This window comes from Saccostrea cucullata, unplaced genomic scaffold, assembly GCF_032062105.1.
Source record: "Saccostrea cucullata isolate Sc308-1 unplaced genomic scaffold, CSIRO_AGI_Scuc_v1 ctg9505, whole genome shotgun sequence".
In the NCBI taxonomy this organism is placed as follows: domain Eukaryota; kingdom Metazoa; phylum Mollusca; class Bivalvia; order Ostreida; family Ostreidae; genus Saccostrea; species Saccostrea cuccullata.
The window spans coordinates 51,453-73,944 of record NW_026936891.1 but is presented as its reverse complement, the minus strand read 5'-3'; the positions used below and the strand labels follow the sequence as shown (position 1 = coordinate 73,944).

Below are 22,492 nucleotides of genomic sequence, written 5' to 3'. Positions count from 1 at the left end.
TTTGTTGCGCTATGGGATTATCTTTCGTCATGTTTACCCATCTCCTTTTATCGCATTTTCAAAAGGTTATTATTTGAAGAAAATTTCATATCTTGGATTTTTAGACCAAGCAATCTTGAAATTTCTGTGATATTCATCGAGTATAAATTGAACATTTCTTTAGATTATAGAAATATCATGAACTTTCACTGTTCTATGTTCTTTTCAATATTACAGAATGTAATGGATGAAATTGACAAGTTTATGAATGGTGGAATCACCAATATACCAAATGTTACTATCTTAACACCAGAACTTAAAAAAGCCTTAGAAGATTTTGCAAACTCATCCATATCTCCAAGTGTTATCACAAGTTATGAAACAGAGGTAGCTTGTTTTTTTTTGTTTTTTTTTATTTAAAAAGAAACATTGAAAGAGAAATACACTACATTCATTATTTATACACATGTAATTTTTATTACAGTTAAACAAAACACCCATTCCAGATTTGAATACAACAATAGCTGATTTGAGAAGTAATAATCTTGTAAGTAGTCCTTACTGCATTTATCATTTGAAGCAAAATATTGCAAATTTTTGTTGTCTTAAATGTTGTGCACAAAGCAGTTATAATTTTTTTTATATTTTGCTAAAAACCCTTTTAATGAACTTTCTTGTCAGTTAAAGACAGATGATACAAACAAAAAATGGATGCCTGGATTGGTATATATTTTTAGCTCACCTGAGCCGAAGGCTCAAGTGAGCTTTTCTGATCACATTTTGTCCGGCGTCCGTCTGTCCGTCTGTCTGTCTGTAAACTTTTCACATTTTCGACTTCTTCTCAAGAACCGCTGGGCCAATTTCAACCAAACTTGCCACAAAGTATCCTTGGGTGAAGGGGATTCAAGTTTGTTCAAATGAAGGGCCACGCCCTTATTCAAGGGGAGATAATTGGGAATTAATGAAAATTTAGTGGTATATTTTAAAAATCTTCTTCTCAAGAACCACTGTGCCAGGAAAGATGAAACTTATGGGGAAACATGCTCAGGTAGTGTAGATTCAAGTTTGTTCAAATCATGACCCCGGGGGGTAGGGCGGGGCCAAAATGGCCGACCAAAGTTTTACATAGAAATATATAGGAAAATTCTTTAAAAATCTTCTTCTCAAGAATGACAAAGCCATAATTCATCATATTTATAAGGGAGCATGCTCATGAAGTGTAGATTCAAGTTTGTTCAAATCATGACCCCCCGGATAAGGGCGGGGCCAAAATGGCCGACCAAAGTTTTACATAGAAATATATAGGAAAATTCTTTAAAAATCTTCTTCTCAAGAATGACAAAGCCATAATTCATCATATTTATATGGAAGCACGCTCAGGTAGTGTAGATTCTAGTTTGTTCAAATCATGACTCCCCGGGGGTAGGGCGGGGCCAAAATGGCCGACCAATGTTTTACATAGAAATATATAGGAAAATTCTTTAAAAATCTTCTTCTCAAGAATGACAAAGCCATAATTCATCATATATATATGGAAGCATGCTCAGGTAGTGTAGATTCAAGTTTGTTCAAATCATGACCCCCGGAAGTAGGGCGGGGCCAAAATGGCCGACCAAAGTTTTACATAGAAATATATAGGAAAATTCTTTAAAAATCTTCTTCTCAAGAATGACAAAGCCATAATTCATCATATTTATATGGAAGCATGTTCAGGTAGTGTAGATTCAAGTTTGTTCAAATCATGACCCCCGGGGGTAGGGCGGGGCCAAAATGGCCGACCAAGGTTTTACATAGAAATATATAGGAAAATTCTTTAAAAATCTTCTTCTCAAGAATGACAAAGCCATAATTCATCATATTTATATGGAAGCATGCTCAGGTAGTGTAGATTCAAGTTTGTTCAAATCATGACCCCGGGGGGTAGGGCGGGGCCAAAATGGCCGACCAATGTTTTACATAGAAATATATAGGAAAATTCTTTAAAAATCTTCTTCTCAAGAATGACAAAGCCATAATTCATCATATATATATGGAAGCATGCTCAGGTAGTGTAGATTCAAGTTTGTTCAAATCATGACCCCCGGGGGTAGGGCGGGGCCAAAATGGCCGACCAAGGTTTTACATAGAAATATATAGGAAAATTCTTTAAAAATCTTCCTCTCAAGAATGACAAAGCCATAATTCATCATATTTATATGGAAGCATGTTCAGGTAGTGTAGATTCAATTTTGTTCAAATCATGACCCCCGGGGGTAGGGCGGGGCCAAAATGGCCGACCAAAGTTTTACATAGAAATATATAGGAAAATTCTTTAAAAATCTTCTTCTCAATCATTTTCTAAAAAATAGCAAATCCATGATTGGTCTTGGGACTACTTTTGGATTTAAACTTTACAATAAAAAGCCATTTTATACTAGTCCTACCCTTGGTGCTCAGGTGAGCGATGTGGCCCATGGGCCTCTTGTTTGACTTGCTTTCATTGCAAATGATGCAAATAATAAATTTCTAAAATATAAAGAATTGTAAACCTTCTGTGACGTTCAAATTCTACCCTTCTGAAACCATCTTTATTATTCTATACAAATATTTCACTCTTCAAATTAAATTGTGCAACTTTCAGTAAAAATTTAAAAACTACGCGGTGAAACCTATTCTCTTTATTCATTAAAACATGACCGAAGTTGTTATTTTCAAAATTTTTGACAAAAGTTTGATTGTATCATCTGTCCTTAATCTGTCTTGCCCACTCAATATTCAAGCTTTTACTTTGTATAAGTTATTTGAGAAAGACACCTAGTATAATAAAAGTTAAGTTTTGATATGAAGCACACATACATTCATATGTGTATTTCCATACATACCTTTTTTCTTTATTTGTAAGTGCTATTTGCTTGCAAGAAATATCCATGAGTTTTGCAAATATATATCATATTTATCTATTAATAGATTCAGCATTTATGTATAGTTTCATCAGGCTTGAAAATTATTTTCACAGATGGATTTAGAACTCAAAAAGTATCAATCATTAAGTTATTCCCAAAAGTACATTGTTCACAATGTATCTCACTTTCAACGAGCATTTGAGTGTATGTGGCCTGAGTGGGAAGGGTCTAATATTGTTTACTTGGTTGTATTTTAAAAGGTCATGTAAGAAAGATAGGGAATCAGACTATTAAAACTTTCCAAATTATTTTTTGTTTTATTACTATTAAAAGATGACAAAAAAAAAACAAGTAAATAAAATGATTAGCATGTATATGTATAGAACGAGAATGAATTTTTTGTTTCATATTGTTTTTGTTTTTTTTGCTGAATAAATGAATATAAGTGGATTAAATATAATTTTACTATTTTGTAGAATGAACAAGCAGACATGATTCAAAGCTTTCGAGATGTAGAATTAAAAAACTTTACAGTCAAAATGGTATGTTTAATATATAGTATCAGATTTATTTTATGGCAAATGAGTACAAGTCCATTTGAGCCATATTTTATATGATACATTATAAAGGGAAGAAAAAAACATGGCGCTATCAATTTCCTATTTATAGTAGGTTTTAGCTCACCTGTGCTGAAAGCTCAAGTGAGCTTTTCTAATCACATTTTGTCTGTAGTCTGCCAGTCTGTTCCTCTGTAAACTTTTCTCATTTTTGACTTGCCACAAACTATCCTTGGATGAAGAGGATTCCACTTTGTTTAATTGAATGGCATTGCCCTCATTCAAGAGGATATAATTCAGAAAAAGTAATGATTCATTGGCATGTTTTAAAAATCTTGTCAAGAACCACTGGGTCAAAAAAAATGGAAACTTTACATTTTTTGCATGGTCTAGATTCAAATTTGTTCATATGATGAATCTTTTGGGGTATGTTGGTACCACAGTGTGGGATCAGAGGGAATATAGAAAACAATCTTTAAAAATCTTCTGCACAAGAACAGCAAAGTGATTGGATATAGAAGCATTCTTAGGTAGTTGAAAATTCAAGTACACCCCCATTCAATGTAAACTTTTCAATACTGAACTGATTTATACTTTTAATCTTTTACCCAGCCAATATGTGCTCAGTAGAACAATGTGGCCCATGGGCATGTTGTAATTGAATATTGTAGAATTCAAATTTATTGTATTAAGAACTTAAAAAAAAAAAAAATTGTGCAGAATTTTTTAAATAGAGGTGAAAACAAAAATATGCTCAAAAGCTTGGAAACAAACCTCTTTAATAGCAGTTCAGGACTTAAATAGGAATCCAGCTCCAATAAATAGGATTTTTGGATAAAAAATTTCATGGTAATAAAAACATTTTGGAGAATTTCTGAAGAACAACTTAGCTAAGTTAATCAGGTGGGCATTGTGGCCCTGGGCCTCTTGTTTATCAGTGAATATTTCCATTTCTAATTTTTTTCTCTGTGATAACTGTTTGAAAGTTGGGGGCATTTATTTCTTGATAATTCTGCCGGAATGTAAATTAGGCAGGTCGATAGGTCAGCAGCTAAGGAGGCCTAATACGCATGCAAATCTCGTGCGCATCTGTCTCTGTGTCTGACGCTAAGGAGGCCAAATATGCATGAAAATCTCGTGCGGTTGCCTTTGTCTTTGACGTCCGTGTGCGAGGACTATTGAAATTGGCATGGAAGTCCTGGTGTAATTTAAATCTATTAGACTACATTTTAAATGTCTAAGTCTACAATTTTATTTCACAATCAAATGGAAATATAAGGATATAAGGAATCACTGTCTAGTTTTGAGAGTATGCCAGGGACATCAACAATAGTGGGAAACATGGGATAATTTTAGCATAACGGGCTTCGCCCGTTATGCAAATTATCCCATGTTTCCCACTATTGTTGATGCCCTGGCATACTCTCAAAACTAGACAGTGATTCCTTTATTGTTTTTATTAGTATACCGTAATTGGTAATGAATAAAAGGAAAGGCTGTAGAAAGGTGTGCTTATAAACAAGAAATAAGAAGTACAATACATGTATTTCACTAAAATTCCTTCTGAATTTTTACTGTAGGACGATTTGAAAACAGCACTGAGTGTTTTAAAGGGCCACACAAATTTACAGGTACGTATTGTCAATGTTAAAAGATGATTTAAGATTTGACTAAGAATTGAATATGAATGTTGTTGATTAAATTTTTTGCAACATTTTTTTTAGGGAGCAGTAAATAACCTGACAACATCTCTTGGTGCATCTGAACTCAAATATAATTCTGAGAAAGAGCAGCTTGTGGAAGATGTAAATATCTTTTAATGCTTTTAATGATTCATCTTAATTGTTAATCTGTATTAAAAGTTACTTTTTTTGTGTTTCTCAAAGAAATACAATTAAAGTTTCTATGCTTGAAGAGTTGTATGAAATACAGAATATTTGAAGCTGGATTGATTGTCATGAAAAACAGTTTCTTTCTGAGGTGGTTGAGTGAAGTATTAAAATATAATATTTTAATTTACAGGGACTAAATAAGACAGTGAATAACGTAAAAAACTATACACTTGGTACAATTGAAAATGTTAAAAATGAGGTATGTTTTCCAGTATTAACTGATAATTTGAAAATATTAATGTGTATTTTATAGTAAGATTCTTATTGTTCTAAATACCTTGGTTGAATGGAAACTAAAAACTGGGCAATTCACAACATTAGTGTGTTTGAAAAGGAATTTATATATTACCTGGTACATGTATTCATTTGCTCTTGGTAAATTGGGAGATAAATATAATATCATTTTATAACAGTGACACATTTTTAAAAAATTCTTTGTAGGTGAGGTACAATATAGGGAAATGTAAACCTGTATATGAAGCTGTTCAAAAGTTATCAGACTCCATCTGTCTGGTTCTGTTAGATCCTTATGTGAGTACCTATTTTGTCATTTACTTTGTCTACTTTTAGCTTTTTTGTCTTTTTGTTCTATTATAATTTTTCACATTTACAAATGAAGGGCTGCAAACTCTTCACATGGAGATAAATTGGAAATGGAAAAATAAGATTGATTCCAGTCTTCTTGTCCAGATTGGTAGTTTTGATTAAGTACATGTACATTTACCGGTAAAACCGTTGATCATAAATTTATATTTTGAAAAATTTCTTGTATTTTTCTCTTCAGAATACCTTCTGGTTTGGATTAGGTTGGGGAATATTTTTCTGCATTCCAAGCATAATATTTGCCTTGCTGCTGGCAAACATGTACCAGAGAGAAGAGAAGTTTGATAAAGATCTTCACAAAGCCAAGAAGGAGAGCAGACAGAAGCAAGAACGGCAGGACTTTGACAGCCCGTATGTTCATATTGTCTTCTCCATATACCTTGTTAACATTAATAGAGTTTTATAGAATATACTGATTCATATGATCTTTTAATTTGAAAATGCATTCATTTATAATAGTGTATTTCTTATAAGTACAAGATGTCAGCAAATTTCTTATGTAGGCAATATCAGATTCACTTACAGGTAAACTTCGGTATCTCGACATCGGATATGTCGACAACCTGGGATATGTCGACGTCCGTCCGCGGTCCCGGCATTATTTACTATACTGGCACGCAAAAGAAACGCAACAAGCAGTAATCTACAAATGTTTGAATTTTTTATCTAATGATTTTTAAAAAAGAGTACAATAAGGCTAAACTCACTTTTCAGAAGATCAGAGATTTGATAAAAATGTTAAATGTTTATCTTTTAATTTTACTAAGTAACATATGACTTTTAAAACACCCCCCTTCAAGCCACTCAATTACAACGTGCAAGACAAGTCTTATACAACATTAGCAGCTTAATTTCTACGGTACAATAGGTTAATCAATATCGATATCTAAGTGAAGGAATCATTCTTTGCCATTTTTAAATGCCTGTTTTTCAGATGATTAGGTCGAATTTTCTCTAACTTAGCGCATTGTAGTAACCCTTGGACTTCCGGTCCAAAGACTATCATTTATGAATATACTACGTAAGACCCCGTTGAGACGTAATGTAGTGTGTTTTTGCATCATCAGCTCTCCATCACCTTTACTTTGAGATTTTCCAGGCAGAGCAATGGAAATGCGTACTGAAGCCATTTTCAAGAAGCTATAGCATCGTTACGGGAAATGAAAGATTTTATTTTTTGAAATATTGCTGCATTGAACTGTACAAACCCTTAACCTCCATAATATTGCCAACCGTTTTGTGAAACAGGCAATTTTCGATTTCTGTTATTCAGACTCAAACTTGACTTCCGGTTATCTTATGAAAATCGTTCAACCGTTAAATTACCGATATTTACCAATTTGAAGATATCCATAATTTTAAGATTTAAATTTTTTTACTTTATATAATTATTTTACCCTAAAGTAGGGTGTTGCGTTTCTTTTGCGTGTCAGTATATATAAATGATTTGCAAAAACTCTGATATGTCGACCTCGGTAATGTCGACTACCCCGCTTATCTCGACGTATTTCACGGTCCCAAGAGCAAAATTTACCTGGTTTATGTCGACATCGGGGCAATTTTCTGCTCTATTTAACCTAATTGTTTGTCAGCTGGTCGCTCGTCACGCACGGACGACTCCGTGTATCTCGACGTCCTCAGAAATTCACACTTTTCACACCCATGTTTTGACAACATACTGCTCTGTAGAGATGTGTTTTTAGAGGAATCCCAAGCCCCTCGGCGTCTCTAATACGTTAATTGATTAATGTTCAATCCTCTCAATTCTGCGTAAATGTAATTTTACATTTATTTATTTATTTATTTATGTCGAAATCTAACAAAACTTACACATTTTATTAAAAAAAAGTAACTGAATGACAATGAACAATATAAACATTGAATTCGATTTAACTTGAAAATTGTGGTAAAAATGCATTTAACAGGAATCAATCAAATCTACGACATACACGACTATTGCATCAGTCGTAATATGGATGCATATATGGGACATCATTAAGTTTGTAAAATGCGCAATTCCAATTAAATTTTGGTTTAAATTGAAATTAAATTAATGATGAATGATTATGAAATAAAAAAGAAGTGAAATGAAATAATTTTTAAAATATACGCATCATTTTTTTTCCGTATGTCGAAAGTCGACTTTGTACCGTTCCGGTTTGGAGTTTATAGAGCGCATTTCGTATCCTGTTCTGACAGAGCTAGTGGCACGCGGATCGAATGCTGGATGGAAAACGCTTTTAGTAAAATGAGAAGATTTCGATAAAAAAGAAAGCATTTCATAAATAACATTTGTGAATAACTTCTTAGATTTTCTAATAGATATAGAGGGATAGCTGAAACGAATGAGCTACAGTGTAATAGAAGTATTTGAAGATATGTCGGTACCTGTAGTTATACGTCTGTTCATTTTAGGTCTATGGTTTTACTATACAGTAAAATTATGGACGTCGAGTCTCAACTCTGATATCTCGACACCTCGGATATCTCGACATTTTCCGACTGTCCCGTCGATGTCGAGATAACGAAGTTTACCTGTATTTGACTTACTTTTCATCGAAAAAATGAACTTTCAAAAATTATCAGTGAAATGCTGAAGATCAATTATCAATATTTATAAAGGTAAAGAGGCATTCTATATTATAGTGCAGAGTTATACATTTTGTAAGATATGAGTAATAGTAAGAGTTTATCTACTGAAATAATTTTTGTAGAATGATGGAGCAGTACCATGATGATAGCATTCCATTAACCAGGTGAGTAGTCGCTGCATTTCCTGTTGTGGTGCACTATGGGTATATACTAGTTGTTTGTGGTTTGGGGTGGTCATTTAATTGTTAAATGTGTTGTGTTTAAAATAACAAATCTCTAATTTTATCACTTAATGTTACACATTTTCAAAATTTTTTCATAAGTTTATTCACATAAATGTTATTTTTCTTTATAGAAATCATTTTTGACATTCCTTCCATCTTTTTCTCACTTATATGCTTATGTGTCTAAAGGTGTAGGGTGCATCAAAACAATACTTGTAAGGGTGAAGGTTGAGGGTATATTAGCACAAAAGTCTCTCTCTGTCCCTATACACTCCTACGTTGATAATTAGAGCTCATGATCCTAAAACTGGTCAAGTCCATGATCATAAGCCCAATCAGGTCTATATTTTATTTAACTATTGGGCCCTATGAATGGGAATTCATTACAAGTTCTTTTTTTTTATATTGTAATTTTTGCTTGAGGTCAAGGTCTTTTTGACTGTTCTTCAGTTAAAGGTCTTTTTTTCTTTGAAATATTTTCTTAAGCTATTCAAGGTCATTACTAAAATCCACATGTTAATATTTTAAGATTAACATTGCCAGTAGAATTAAATATACTATATATTTTTACACTTTCACATTGTGAATACCCTAGTTACCTTTCCCTCCATAACACTGGTTTGATTCATTATAATACTAAATACCAAATAAGTTATTGTAATTCAAGTTCTGGGATTTTATTTTTGACCTATTCAGAAGTTAGTGAGCATGTGAAAATTTATTTTAATATCTGTTATTAAAATAAGGGGGACATTTTAAAATTTGACTTGTGCATTCTCTAATCCTATAGTCCTCCAAATGGTGGATATGGTCGATCAAACAATGGGGCGGTCAACCAAGGCTACTACAATGATCGCCGTGACGATTATCACCGTGGAAATCAGTACCGTGATGATTATCGCCATGACGATTATCGGGGCAGTCGAGGGGACCCGTACTATAGGCAGGGTGAGCGAGACTACCCCCCTCCCTCCTATCATGACTCCCGTCATTACCCCGGCCCAGGGCCTCATGACGCTTACCCAGTGCTGCCCACAAAGCAACGATACTAATTATCTGCACTGTAAGTAGTCATATGTAATCAGAATATGTAGCTCATTATAGTCACTTGTAAGAAATAATTCTGGAGGATTGGGAAATATGCTGAATTGTATCTATACAATGTACATTTATGTGTGTAATCTCATATGGAATGAAATCTTATACAGTATGTAGAATGTGCATTTTGAGCTGTAGGATTGAAAATTGCAATCTATTTTTAGGCATAATATTTTTCTTTATCATTATGACTGCTACTCTTTATCAATATATCTATAACTTTTATCACATTTTCTTCACCATTAATTATTTTTTACACTTTCTGTAGAGATTTTTTTCTATAGAGATATTTTGTAGATAAATCATTTTTGTTTTTTCAGCTGACTCAGGGGCAGATAATGAGTTCTGACTAATAGTAGTTTCCTTTTCATATCACTCTTTTGTCACCTTCATTAGTCTTCTCTGCATGTTAATTTAGAAGGCATAAAATTTTAAACTTAGTCACTTGTGTTGAATTGACAGAATTTGAATGAAAATCTGATGAAATGAAAATGCTTTTAGTTGGGAGAATAAACTTATATAATGCAAAAATTCAATACTTTCTCCAGTATTTTCATTCCATCTTGATGAAATTGTTCAAACTTACAAAAATAATATTTTTTTGAAAATTTGAGAAACACGCACAACACATAAAACATACTGCTTCTTGTGATGTTAATGTTTGTATAAAGACTGTTGGCCTTATGTGTTAATGCTAAAACACAAGCTAGAAGATCACTTTGGGGATTGCTGTTGGATTTTTTTTTTTTTTTTTTGTGAAATTTTACAAATGGCTTGGTTTATTGAACTTTGATGATAAAAAATATCAACTTTACATCAAAGCAAAATCTACCCTGAGAAATAAATTTTGCTTAAAGAAATTACCTATAATAAGTTTATGCAACAAATAATGCAGAAAAGCAACTGACTTATTATTGCATGATTCTAGGGCTAGAATAAAAGTATTCAAAGCCCTCAGGACGTAATTCCCATCCAGTATAAATCCTTATAGGTGAACATGATTATATAGACTTGTTGCATGAAACATCCTTTACAAAAGATTGTATATAGAGCTAGAAACATTGATGACCATGTAAATGTAAACAATAACCATGTAAATGTATATTTAAAATATAGATATATATATTTGTATATATTATTGTCTATTTATTGATCAAAAGTGTAAATGTTTATGTATATACCGTATATAGCTACCCCAGTAGATTACAATATGTATGCTCATTTAACTATATAACAAAAACAGTATTCTGATTTTAACTTTTAATTTAACCTAAAAATTTTAAATATGGGATTCATTGTATGGAGAATATAAAAATAGATTGCTTACTAGTGATAGAAAACTCTTCATTAATATATGATTTTTGTTTCTTTAAAATAACTCAAATGATTTCATTTTTACCTCTTACAGAGCAGGAGACTGGTGACAAAAACTGAATGTTAATTATCCAAAGACTTAATTATCTAGAGAATTATCTGAAGATCGAGATTTATCTGAGGAAATAGAATTATCCAGAGATTTAATGCAGAGCTGTGATATGATCTCATATACCAAAAAGCCCAGAATCATGGATTTCATGATCCGAAAAAATGTTAAATTTGTTACCAGGAGAAAAAAAATCACAGGTTGTTGTTTGTTGGAATATGAAAACCAGTGTCAATTTGATTGTAGTCAAAGATGACATTTTGTTATTTGATGTTGAACCATTTGTTTTTCATGCTAACTTTGTATTTAGGAATTGGGAAGTGAAAGCTTTTAAAGTTTGAATGAATGGCATGAAAGAACACTATTGTTTGTCAATTTTAATTTTTATATTTCAAAAATGAACCTTGTGCTATCACTTTTTTGTTTATAGGATATTTCTATATAAGAATTGATTTTTTTGATCACAGAGTTCTTATTTTGTTTTTATATTGGCAATTTGTAGACATTTATGATTTTTCTGTTTTGCTCACAAAGTTCTTAAACTGTCTTTCCCATAAAGGTTTTTTTGTTTGTTTTGAAAACAAAGATCATTCCACAAGATGTCATGGCTCAAAAATTATTTCTCTACATTATTTATTACCCCTTCATTCCAAACTACTATCTAACGGGTCTAACGTTCTGTTCTGTTCTCTTTTGTATGTTTTTGTTTTTTAAACCTATATGCTAGTGTGTTCAGTTAAAATCTGTGTACATATATATGTTCGTTATGTGAGTAAAATTGAGAAAAACATTTTTTTTTTTTTCAAAACAAAAATGGTGCTATAGTTTTCCAACATTTTCTGTTTCCCAATTCAGATTTGATATATGACCCTAAAATGGCTTATATTTCAGTGATTGTTAGCCCTAGTTTATTTTTGTGTGCTGCTAACTTATTTTAAGCATACTTATATTTTGAAAACACTTTTATTAAAAAAACAACAACATAATATACATGTTATATGGTGTATTGTATTATATTTTTCTTTGATAGGTAAGTTTTGTCGGATCCATATTTAGAAAAAAAGGAGAAATGTCTGTTTGTAATAGCAACAAATTTATGTTGCTTAAATGTTCATATATTCATGTGTTTTTGGTACAAAAGATTTTGGAGTATTGTGATTTGTATTTAAAATCATTTTCATTAAAAAAAATATACATGTACTTGCATATCAGATGTACTATGCAAATATTAGAAGGTTGCTATAGGGACAGTACATTGTATATGGGGTGTGTCAATGATCAAAATAGTTGCATAAATCTGTGAACTTGAACAATATGCAAGCTTAGCTGCTGTGTAAGAACAGCTAGGGTTAATTAGTGCATTCACTAGATCTAGATATCTAACATAGCAGCTAGCCTAGCTGCTATGGTGTTAAAACCATCCCATAAATATGAATTTGTTACAGAGAATGGTAGGTCAATAATATTTACTTTTGCAAAGAATTAGATTTGTTGTTGGTTAAGTTAAAATAGAAAGTACTGTTATTTGTGATTTTTTCTTCATTTTTTGATCATTGTTTAATCAATATTATTTTTCAAAAGGATCTTTTGTATCGAGTAGGTATATATTACAATTGCCTGAATTAAAAAAAAAATATTTGCTACAAGAATTTAAAAATCAGCTATAAAATATCAATGATAATTGTTTTTAAAAAGAATTTTTAATATTTATAAATATATATTTATATAAAAAAATGTCTTCTTGCCAAGGCAGCCCTAGCTAGTAAAGAAATAATGATAGAGGCTAAAGTTAATATAATTTTATGCCCATTAGAAAACACCTCCAAGTGATATGCCTTGATATGATGTGTTTACTCAATGGATAACTAAATTATAAGAAAGGGAATTTGATTAGTTCCATATCAATTTCTCCCAGTATTTCAACAAATCAATGAAATCTTAAATAATACATATGTACATGTATAAATGAATGCTGTGTAGATGTTGACACCAGAATTGTCACTTTTGAGGGACATACATGTAATTTAGCAGGTTTAGTGGAAGCCCTGGGTGAATTTTGTAGTTTTAAATAAACTGCAGGTCTTAATTAGTGGATAGCAAGTGACATTGGTTTAATTAAACCAACTGTTAATTTTCATTATTCATAACCAAGTTAAAAAACAAACTTTTATCATCATTTCCAGAATAAAAAGAATGTCTCAAATGTTTTATATATTTGATGCACATGAATTACCGGTACCGGTAATAATTAGAACAATGTTGTACAGTTTAAGAAAAAAACTGTCTATGTGAAAGTAATTTCAAGAATGAAAGTAGAGATGTTAGAATATTTTTCTGTACGTGATAAAAACCATTGACTTTATATATAATCACCAAAGATCTTTCTTTTAGAGTTTTAGTTAAACAGGATACATGTTTAAACAAAGATGCAAAAACTGTGCAATGTAGCAACCTCTTTTGAGAAAACGAAAAATATTAAACAGGCAAAATTGCTTAACTATACTTTGCCATTTGAAATATTCACACATTGATGAGATTTTTTAATACAGTTATAAAATGTAAATAATGTTACACCATATGTAGCCATTTATTTTTAGAATATGTACATTTAATGTACAAGTTTTTAACCTGATTTTAAGAAAATGTGATATATCCAAAAACCGTCCTTTTTATTAAAAGGATACTTTTACCTGAGCTGAGGGTATAAGAGTGGTGAAATGGTTGTAATAAATGCATAATAATTAATCCCCTTAACTGATCTCATCAAGTGTAAATGTAAACCAAATTATTTACCAGAATACTAATTTTTGTCTCGTTTGACTCCTGTATATATACAGAATGTGTTGTCCCATGAATTTATTCTATAGCTTTCATGTTCTTTACAAAGTTCCCCCCCCCCCCCAAAAACACTTTATGAGGTCTATGTATAGTGTGCCTTTGAGAAAATTGGGAACAGAGTCCCGTATAACATTCCACCACTGTCAAGAATTCACTTTTATAATGATTTATAAATGCTTAGGTTGGTTGAGAATTAAGCATTGTACAACCTTATTATTGTCTGAATGTTGTATGCATCCATCATTAAGCCATTAAATTCATTAAAATTAAGACTGGTTTCTTTTGTTTTTTTGAGATGAAGCATCTTACTTTTTTTATTAGCTCACCTGAACCAAAGCTATAGTGCACAGGTGAGTGATGTGATCCAGAAACCTCTTGTTAAGATGACTTGCTAGGACTAAAGCTAAACTAAGTTATATATTTCTTTGCAAAGATTGTCCAATGAATTTCTAACCACGTGATTTTCTTCCAGTATTTTAATTCCAAATGATCAGTTGTTGAATTTCAACATTATGTTAATAGACTGGCAAAAGAAATTGATTTAATATGAAATGTCTTTGGAATCAAGAATTCTCAGTCATGACACACCTAGAGTCTTATGTAACTACAATCTCTACAAAGCTGACTACATCTTGACTTGTCCTTATGACTATGAATTTGGTCAAGTTAAACCCTTTGGTCATTAGCTGCCTTTGAGCTTACCCTTCCTCCAATGAAACGAGAACTGTCCAGTAGGGACAAATACCCCCGCTGGGTTTTTCAGAGTAGGTGCCAAGTCACAAATATTTTATGGATCTTATCAGAGGTGTTCACCGTTTTCTTAGAAACAATTCGAGTGAAAATATAATTGCTCATATTTTTTTTTCTTAATAAATGAAACTAAGGTGCAACCAAATAATATCATCAAAACATCAATACTAATACATTGTAACAGTATTTTTTTATTTCATTGAAAAAATGAATTGCAACCATTTGTCATGATACTCTGCAAATGCCCTTTAAAAATGCCCCACCCCCACAAACACACACATATGCATATATCTTTCATGTGGGACATGATGCTCTGAAATTTGTCACTTGATATTTTCAATTTTTAAAAAAAAAAAATTTTCAATTTAACTAATTAGTATTAAAAACTTAATCAATAACGAATTGATTTTAGAAATAGAAGGCTGGCCATCAAATGACATATGCTACTTAAACTGACCAGCAGTTCTTCTGTCTAATTCCCAAAGGACACAGATAAGAGCTCCTTGATCAGCCATGCTCTAACAGAAATGATTGAGACAGCTAGCTTTCCTACACTGAACTCATTAATTAATCTTTGACTGGATGCATGTCCACTAATTAATGTCAAGGGATGAATGGATCTTTACTATCTCCTTTGTAGTGCAATCAAAATGCATAATTGTGTCATTCTGAAATTAAATCTGAAAGCAAAGATTTTGTATAAATTTGTTACAAAGATTTATACAGAAAAAAATTGTGTAATCTAGATGCATCATTTTGAATACTTAGATTCCTGCATGATTCTTAGATTTGTAGGAACTGTATGGAACTATCTTAAAATCAGACTTAAATTTTCAATCTGAAATTAATATAGAGAATGGGCATGCCGATTCCAATATCCCCCCCCCCCCCCCAACACACACACAGTATAATTAGTTTTAATATTAACTAATTAAGTTTAAATAAGTTTATAATACAATATCATATTAGTTTGAAATACTATTTCTCAGATTCATTAAATAAGTTAGGCTAGTCACTAAAACTATTTAAGGCTGATTCCTTCACCCAGTTCCCAAGAGATATAAACCGAGATGTCCTACCAGTGAGTTAGCTCCTTACACCGAACTAATTAATTTCTCTCTAATTTGACATGCAATTTTCTGTTATCGAATTCTCCTTGACCAGTGCTTGATAATTATACCCTTGGGAGAGGTTGATTATCTCTTTATAAAATAACATTTGTTATGGATTGCTGTAAGTATATAATGAAAAAAAATATTATTTTCTTAATTTAACATTTTTTAAATAGGGATACAGCAACACTCTTACAATTTTGGGGATTGTGTAATTCAATAGTAAAAGACACATTTTTCTTTAAAATTTAACTTAAATTAAAGGTCACAGTGACCTTGAAATAGGTTGTTACACACCTTCTACCCAAGATGTACAAATTGGCCAAGTTTGATGATTGTAAGTCTAATAGTTTTCTAGTTATGGGCCAAACAAAACCACAAAATAAAGAAAAAATGCCTGTAAAATGCAAACAAATCATCCAATCATGTTGAAAATACCAGGTGCACACCTTCATATGGTGAATAAGTGTACAAATTTTCAGATAAATCCATCCAATAGTTTCTGAGAAACGGTCCGGACAAAGTCTTGTCTACAGACGGACGGACAGACAGACGGACATGCTGATTCCAATATACCCCCCGAAACTTCGTTTGCGGGGGTATAAATACTGTACATGAAGTAGGATGGATAATGGGCAAAGTGATTCTTATATATACATGTAATTACTCCCTTATAACAGCTTTTAATACGATAGTTGTCCAGTAAAATCGTGGACAAAGCGTTTTTCTTGAAAAATAATGGACGCACTTAGCTGAAATTTTCAGTGAACGTTTATTTATCATATTTAAGTGCATTATAATTTTTTGATAAAATAGAGACAAAAATAAAGATTTTATCATGCTTGAATGTGCACAGGGTAAGGTCCTACGGCGCACGGTCAAAAAAGAAGGTTTTATTAGAGAATACATGAGTATTGTTTTGAAATAAAAGATTTCAATATATAAGAATGGGGTAAAAATTATCCTTATTCGATTCCATAATTTATTTTGTCGTCTTTTTAAAAAAATTCAAGACATTTGGTAAATTTTTGGCAGTTTTCTGAGCATTCAAAATAGGAAAGTGGTGAACACAATACATGAAAAATGGTGACGTTTGATGACGTTACCGCGCACCAAAGAGCAGTTTGCTTTTATTGTCCCCCGCTTGAAAAGGGATATTAATTTGGGTTTGTCCGTCCGTCCGTCCGTCCCTCTGTCCGTCCGTCCGTCTTTCTGTCTGTACGCTTTCGTTTCCACACGATATCTCGAGAACCCTTTGAGTTTTTGCAATGAAATTTAGCATAGCAACTCCCTATGGATTAAAGAAGACCCCTATTGATTTTGAGGTCAAAAGGTCAAAGGTCAAGGCCATAAATAAGCAAATTCTGTCTGTTGTAACACTTTCGTTTCCACACGATGTCTCTAGAACCATTTGAGCTGTTGCAATGAAATTTTACATAGCAACTCCCTGTGGCCTATTGAAGACCCCTATTGATTTTGAGGTCAAAAGGTCAAAGTTCAAGGTCGTATTTATACATTCTGTCTGTGTGTAACACTATCATTTCCGGGCGATATTTCAAGAAGATTTTGAGCTTATGCAAAATAATTTTATACTAAAACTCCCTAGGACCTCTCTCACCCCTCTCAAAGTGCCCCGCCCCGTTTGTTTGATTAGTATTTATAGTATTACATGTCGCTATTTTTAGCACAGGGGCATGAGGAGAGTTATTGCGTATAAAACAGGTTCTCAGCGGACTTAATGTTCTTATTACATCTATTAGAACTGTTTAATAAAGGCTAAATAAATCAAACACCATGGATTGTGTAAAATTTTGAGAATACCGAACATGAATATATACATGTATGTATGTGACTCCACTTCTGCATATACTTCATTGCACGTAAAGCGAATCCGTGGTCTACTGGTGTGTCTCTCGCTTCACATGTGAGAGGTCCCGGGATCGAATCTCGGTCGGTCCTTTTTCTAAATACTTTTCTTTTCTTTTTTTACTAAATGATAGTATTCAGCATGTGAAATGAAAAATTTATGAGGTTGTAAAATCATCATTACAGTGTGATAAATATTCCATATAAAAAGAATCTTCTATACACATAATAAAGAATAAGCAATCAAATCTTTATATGCATATTGACATACATGTATATTATTTGCTTCAGTATACATGTATACTTTTAATAATTCTACAAATTCAGTCAGGGGGTCCGACTTTTTCCCTAAGCGGGGGACATGAATTCCCTGAATTAGCTTGTTAAGAAATACTTTTTTTTTTTACCAAATGATAGGCCATATTTCAGACTATGTGGGCAAAAAATGTGTGGTTGAATTTCTTTCATATCATACATAAAGAGAGATTTTGTATCCTAGAACAAAATATCAAAGTTTCAGAAAAATTGAATTTGAGGAAAAATCTTGGCCTATTTATTGTGTCCTACTATGATTGGGAGTCTAGGCCATGCTTTTAATCTTGAAATATAATATAATTGTGACTTGGTATTCTGCACACAAAATACTGTAGTAAGCATGCAAGCAATTATAGATTGATATACCCTATATATTAAAGTATATTCATGAATATTTTACCGTCTACAATGTATGTTTATACCGGTATATTATTTTGAATAAACATAACTGTTACATATAAATGTAATTCATGACTGTAATTTTAAAAAGTTTATTAAAATACCCACGCACAAGATTTTCTGTTGAAATTTATAATATACATGTAACAAAAAAATTGTGTACTCGCAGCGTTAGTTTATACACATTTCACAAATCTAATGACCGCAGTAGAGTAATGAATGATGAATACGTAATTAAATCACGTGAGCATGATGTTTGAACATAATTCACAACTGAATTCACAAAGCAGTAACCTGTAACTGCGCAGCAGACTTTCAGATCAGTTCATTACATTTTTCAGTCGAAAGTGCATTACAGGAGCCCAGAGATGATCGAAAATTGAGGTAAATATTCTAAAGCTGTTGTAATAAAAATGTTTAAGAATTTGTTTAATTTCTCTGAGGAAGGTTGTATATTTTGACATCCCCGCCATTTCCCTGGTCAGTGGTCAAACGACACAACTTCCAGATCTCCTTATACAGCTGTAGATAGTTTTACAAATGACACAAAATAGTCTGCAATTTTAGGGGAAATGTAGTCACAAGGGAATAAATAGGACAGGATATATTCGTCGCATTTAATCTTGCAAATATGCATTAAAATAAAAAAAAGGCTTTCGATTAAGAGTTTTTTCACATTTTCAAAATGCAATAGAATCCATAAAAATCAACCGAATACATGAAAAATTGAAACGCATTTATTTCTTAAAAAGAAATTATCTCAGAACCCCCCCCCTCCCCCCTCCCCCACCTCTTCCAGTAACCTAGCAATGTCGCTTATATAACAAGACAGGTTTGAGACATAAATATTTTGTCCTGCCCAGAGGTAGAGCATATTCTAGATTAATTGCTAAAATTGTTTTATAATTGGGGGATTGATTAATACATAAATTTATTATTTGTTTCTTGCATGTATTTATAATTTATTTGCATCGGGATCGAAATTGTGAGTTTTAAATTTTGACATGTGGCGCGAACAGCAAATTTGGCGTCTGTGGACGGTCAGGTGAGTTGGTTGGGGAAAACAGTTAACATTATTTGAAATAACATTTGTCTGATTCAGATGCACGTATTGATAAAACGTTGATAAAGTATTTTTAAGCTGCGGAAAGGGACAGCTTAAAACCTACAGGTGAATTAATCTATAAAACAAAAAAGTGAAATATCGTTTGAAAATGTATTGTGCTTTTAGACTCTGCATAAGTTTGGGACATCAGATCCTAAGTGGGGTTAACTTTGCCCTGAATCAACTGTGTATTGATAATGCAAATATTTTTACTGACAGGCATTTTTAGGGTGTCGATGGGGCCTGTTTTTTGCTCCATTCATAATGGCGAAACGTATGTGTTTTCCCAATTTCACCAAAGAAAATTTCCAACAGACAATCAAAACAAACAAAATTTGGTTATAAAATGTTTGGACTCTGTAATGTATACTAGTAATCTAATTGATGTTCAAATAAATATATAAACGACATGCTCCAAATACTGATTGAGTGAATGTTGAAGTATTGTATGTATAAACTGACAATGATAGTAATTGTTTATATTTGTATTCAGCATTAATCATACAAGACTTACGATATTATAATACGCAATCCCTCCTGCAATACAAGTGACTAGATCTACACACCACCATGCACAACAGACGACAACTTACACTTGCGCATCACACACAGTGTCAAGTTAATTAACACATACCTGCACACACTCATACCACACTAAACTCCCCTCCCTTTTGAAAAAAAGGGAGGTACTCCTGTACCTTAATACACCATATGCAAGTAAAAAAGTCAATGAGTACCTTGCAAATAAAATAAAAACTATTATTTATTTACATAAATAGAAAAATGACAAAATTAAGGTTTTTTATTAAAATTTCAACCAAATGTCACTTTTTTCTCAAATGGAATAGCCCAGCCAATTGATGTTTTGCCCCCTTTCCGGATTCTGCTGGAAATCAAGCGGTGAGGTTGTCGGCATGACATTTTACTTGCATAAATATATTTATCAAATCAGAGATGGTATAAAAAATATGCATTTTCATCATTTTTTTGCTCACCAATATGAAGTGGACAGGAATATTAGTAACACCCATGGGATCAGTGCAAGTGTTGGTGTCCCAGATGAAAGTTTTTGGAGCAGACTTCTTTTTAAGTACATCTATGCCCTAGCCCCTAAGGGATGCATGTAAGATGCTTCAAGTATGTTTCATTGTACCAACCAGGGTTTCAGAGACTGCAATTTCAGCTAATTTAAAAGAATGATCAGGTTAATGTTTTTGAAGCAGGTGTCATTTCCAAGTATTTTGACCAAACTTACAAGAATCGAACATGTACATCCAAAATAAAATATATGGAAGTACACTACCAGGCTTGCCTCGGATGCTGAATCTGGCCTTTATTTTTAATATGAGTGACTAGGTTAAAAGTTTTTTGAGCTAGTCTCATTTCCAAGTAACTATAAGGCCTATTTTGACCAATCTTCCATGGATCCATTACCAGGCTTGCTATAGATGCTGAATCCAACCTACATTTTATGGATGAGTGAAAGAGTCAAAATTTTTGGAGCAAGGAAATATTTAGAAATAGTCATTCTAATATAACTATTAACCTGTTGAATGATCACAATCAAATTAGAGATATTGATGAAGGTTATTCAAATGCAAATATTTTTTTTTTACCTTGAAGCTTTATTTTGAACTTGAACTTACCTCAACAAAGTCAAGATGTAGTTATGCTATACCCTGACACCAGCCTCAGGGTTAGCATTTGTGCCATGGTAGAGTTTTAGGAGCAAGTCCATGTTCTAGTAAGTATAAGTCGTACCTAGACCAAAATTGCATGGATGATGCATTTAGGAATGGACACTACCAGACTTTGCTTCAGATGCTGGATCTGACCCACATTTTCCAGATGAGTGACCAGGTTAAGGTTTTTGGAGCAGGTCCATTCCCAAGAAACTGTAAGTCCTACTCGATCCAAACAAGCATGGATGATCATGATGCATCTAGGAATGGACACTACCAGACTTGCTTCGGATGCTTGATCTGACCTACTTTTTCCAGATGAGTGATGAAATTATTCCCAACTCAGCTCTACCCTGACCAAACTTGCATGGATGATGCATCTAAAGATGGACATTTGAAACTTGCTTCGGATGCTGGATCTGACCTGCATTCTTCAAACGAGTGACCAGGTTCATGTATTTGGAAAATGTCAATCTTCAATGAACTTTAAAACCTATTTAAACAGAATTTGCTTGAATATTGTTCTCAGGATAAATACTAACTGTTAAGGAAATATGATGTGAGATTTGCATTACTTAAACTGATAACATTCGTCGATGTGAGCTTCATAATCTTTGATTATCTATGCTTTTAAATGAAGTTTCATACTTCATGTGAAATGAGAGTGTCTCCCCTATGATGTGTCTGTTTTCTCTTTATAAGAGCAGAAGAAATTTGAGGCTGACCAGGATCCTGAAGTGAGGAGCCAATTAACAGCATTCATGAGCAGAAAATGGGGTAAGATTCATACTTGACCTTTTTGTACCTTTTCCCAGTATTTTGGCTTTCCAGTTGAAGTTGGCTTTGTAAGGCTTTGACCTATTGATTTTGAATTGACAGGAAACAGAAATGCTGAGACAGTTCAGAAGAAACATCACCAGAACCCACAGCAACAGCAAAGGAAGCTTATATGGAAGTATTTTTGATTTTCTCCCTTCTTTCCCCTACCCCCTGGCCCCTGCTGACTCTAACATAACTAACCATCCCCTTCCCTTTCCCCCACATTCGTCTTCCTGAATTCACTGTCATCGTTTTCTGATTTTTCAACAAATTGTGTTGTACTGATTTTATTCACTTGAATTTTTGTGATTTGTTGCATTGTTTGAAGTTTTACTAACCCAAATGAAAAAGAAATC

The 22,492-nt window shown here is 32.7% G+C and overlaps 1 protein-coding gene across 1 annotated transcript; it reads left to right on the top strand.

Annotated features, from left to right (window-relative positions):
- Positions 1-198: 198 nt before the first annotated feature.
- LOC134246820 (prominin-1-like) lies at positions 199-13,420 on the top strand. Its single transcript, XM_062729170.1, has 11 exons — positions 199-366; positions 464-526; positions 3,338-3,403; positions 4,999-5,049; positions 5,143-5,223; positions 5,441-5,509; positions 5,752-5,841; positions 6,095-6,264; positions 8,628-8,669; positions 9,520-9,792; positions 11,236-13,420. The coding sequence occupies exons 1-10, from the start codon at positions 223-225 to the stop codon at positions 9,779-9,781; spliced, it is 1,038 nt and encodes a 345-aa protein (XP_062585154.1). The 5' UTR covers positions 199-222; the 3' UTR covers positions 9,782-9,792; positions 11,236-13,420.
- Positions 13,421-22,492: the final 9,072 nt, after the last annotated feature.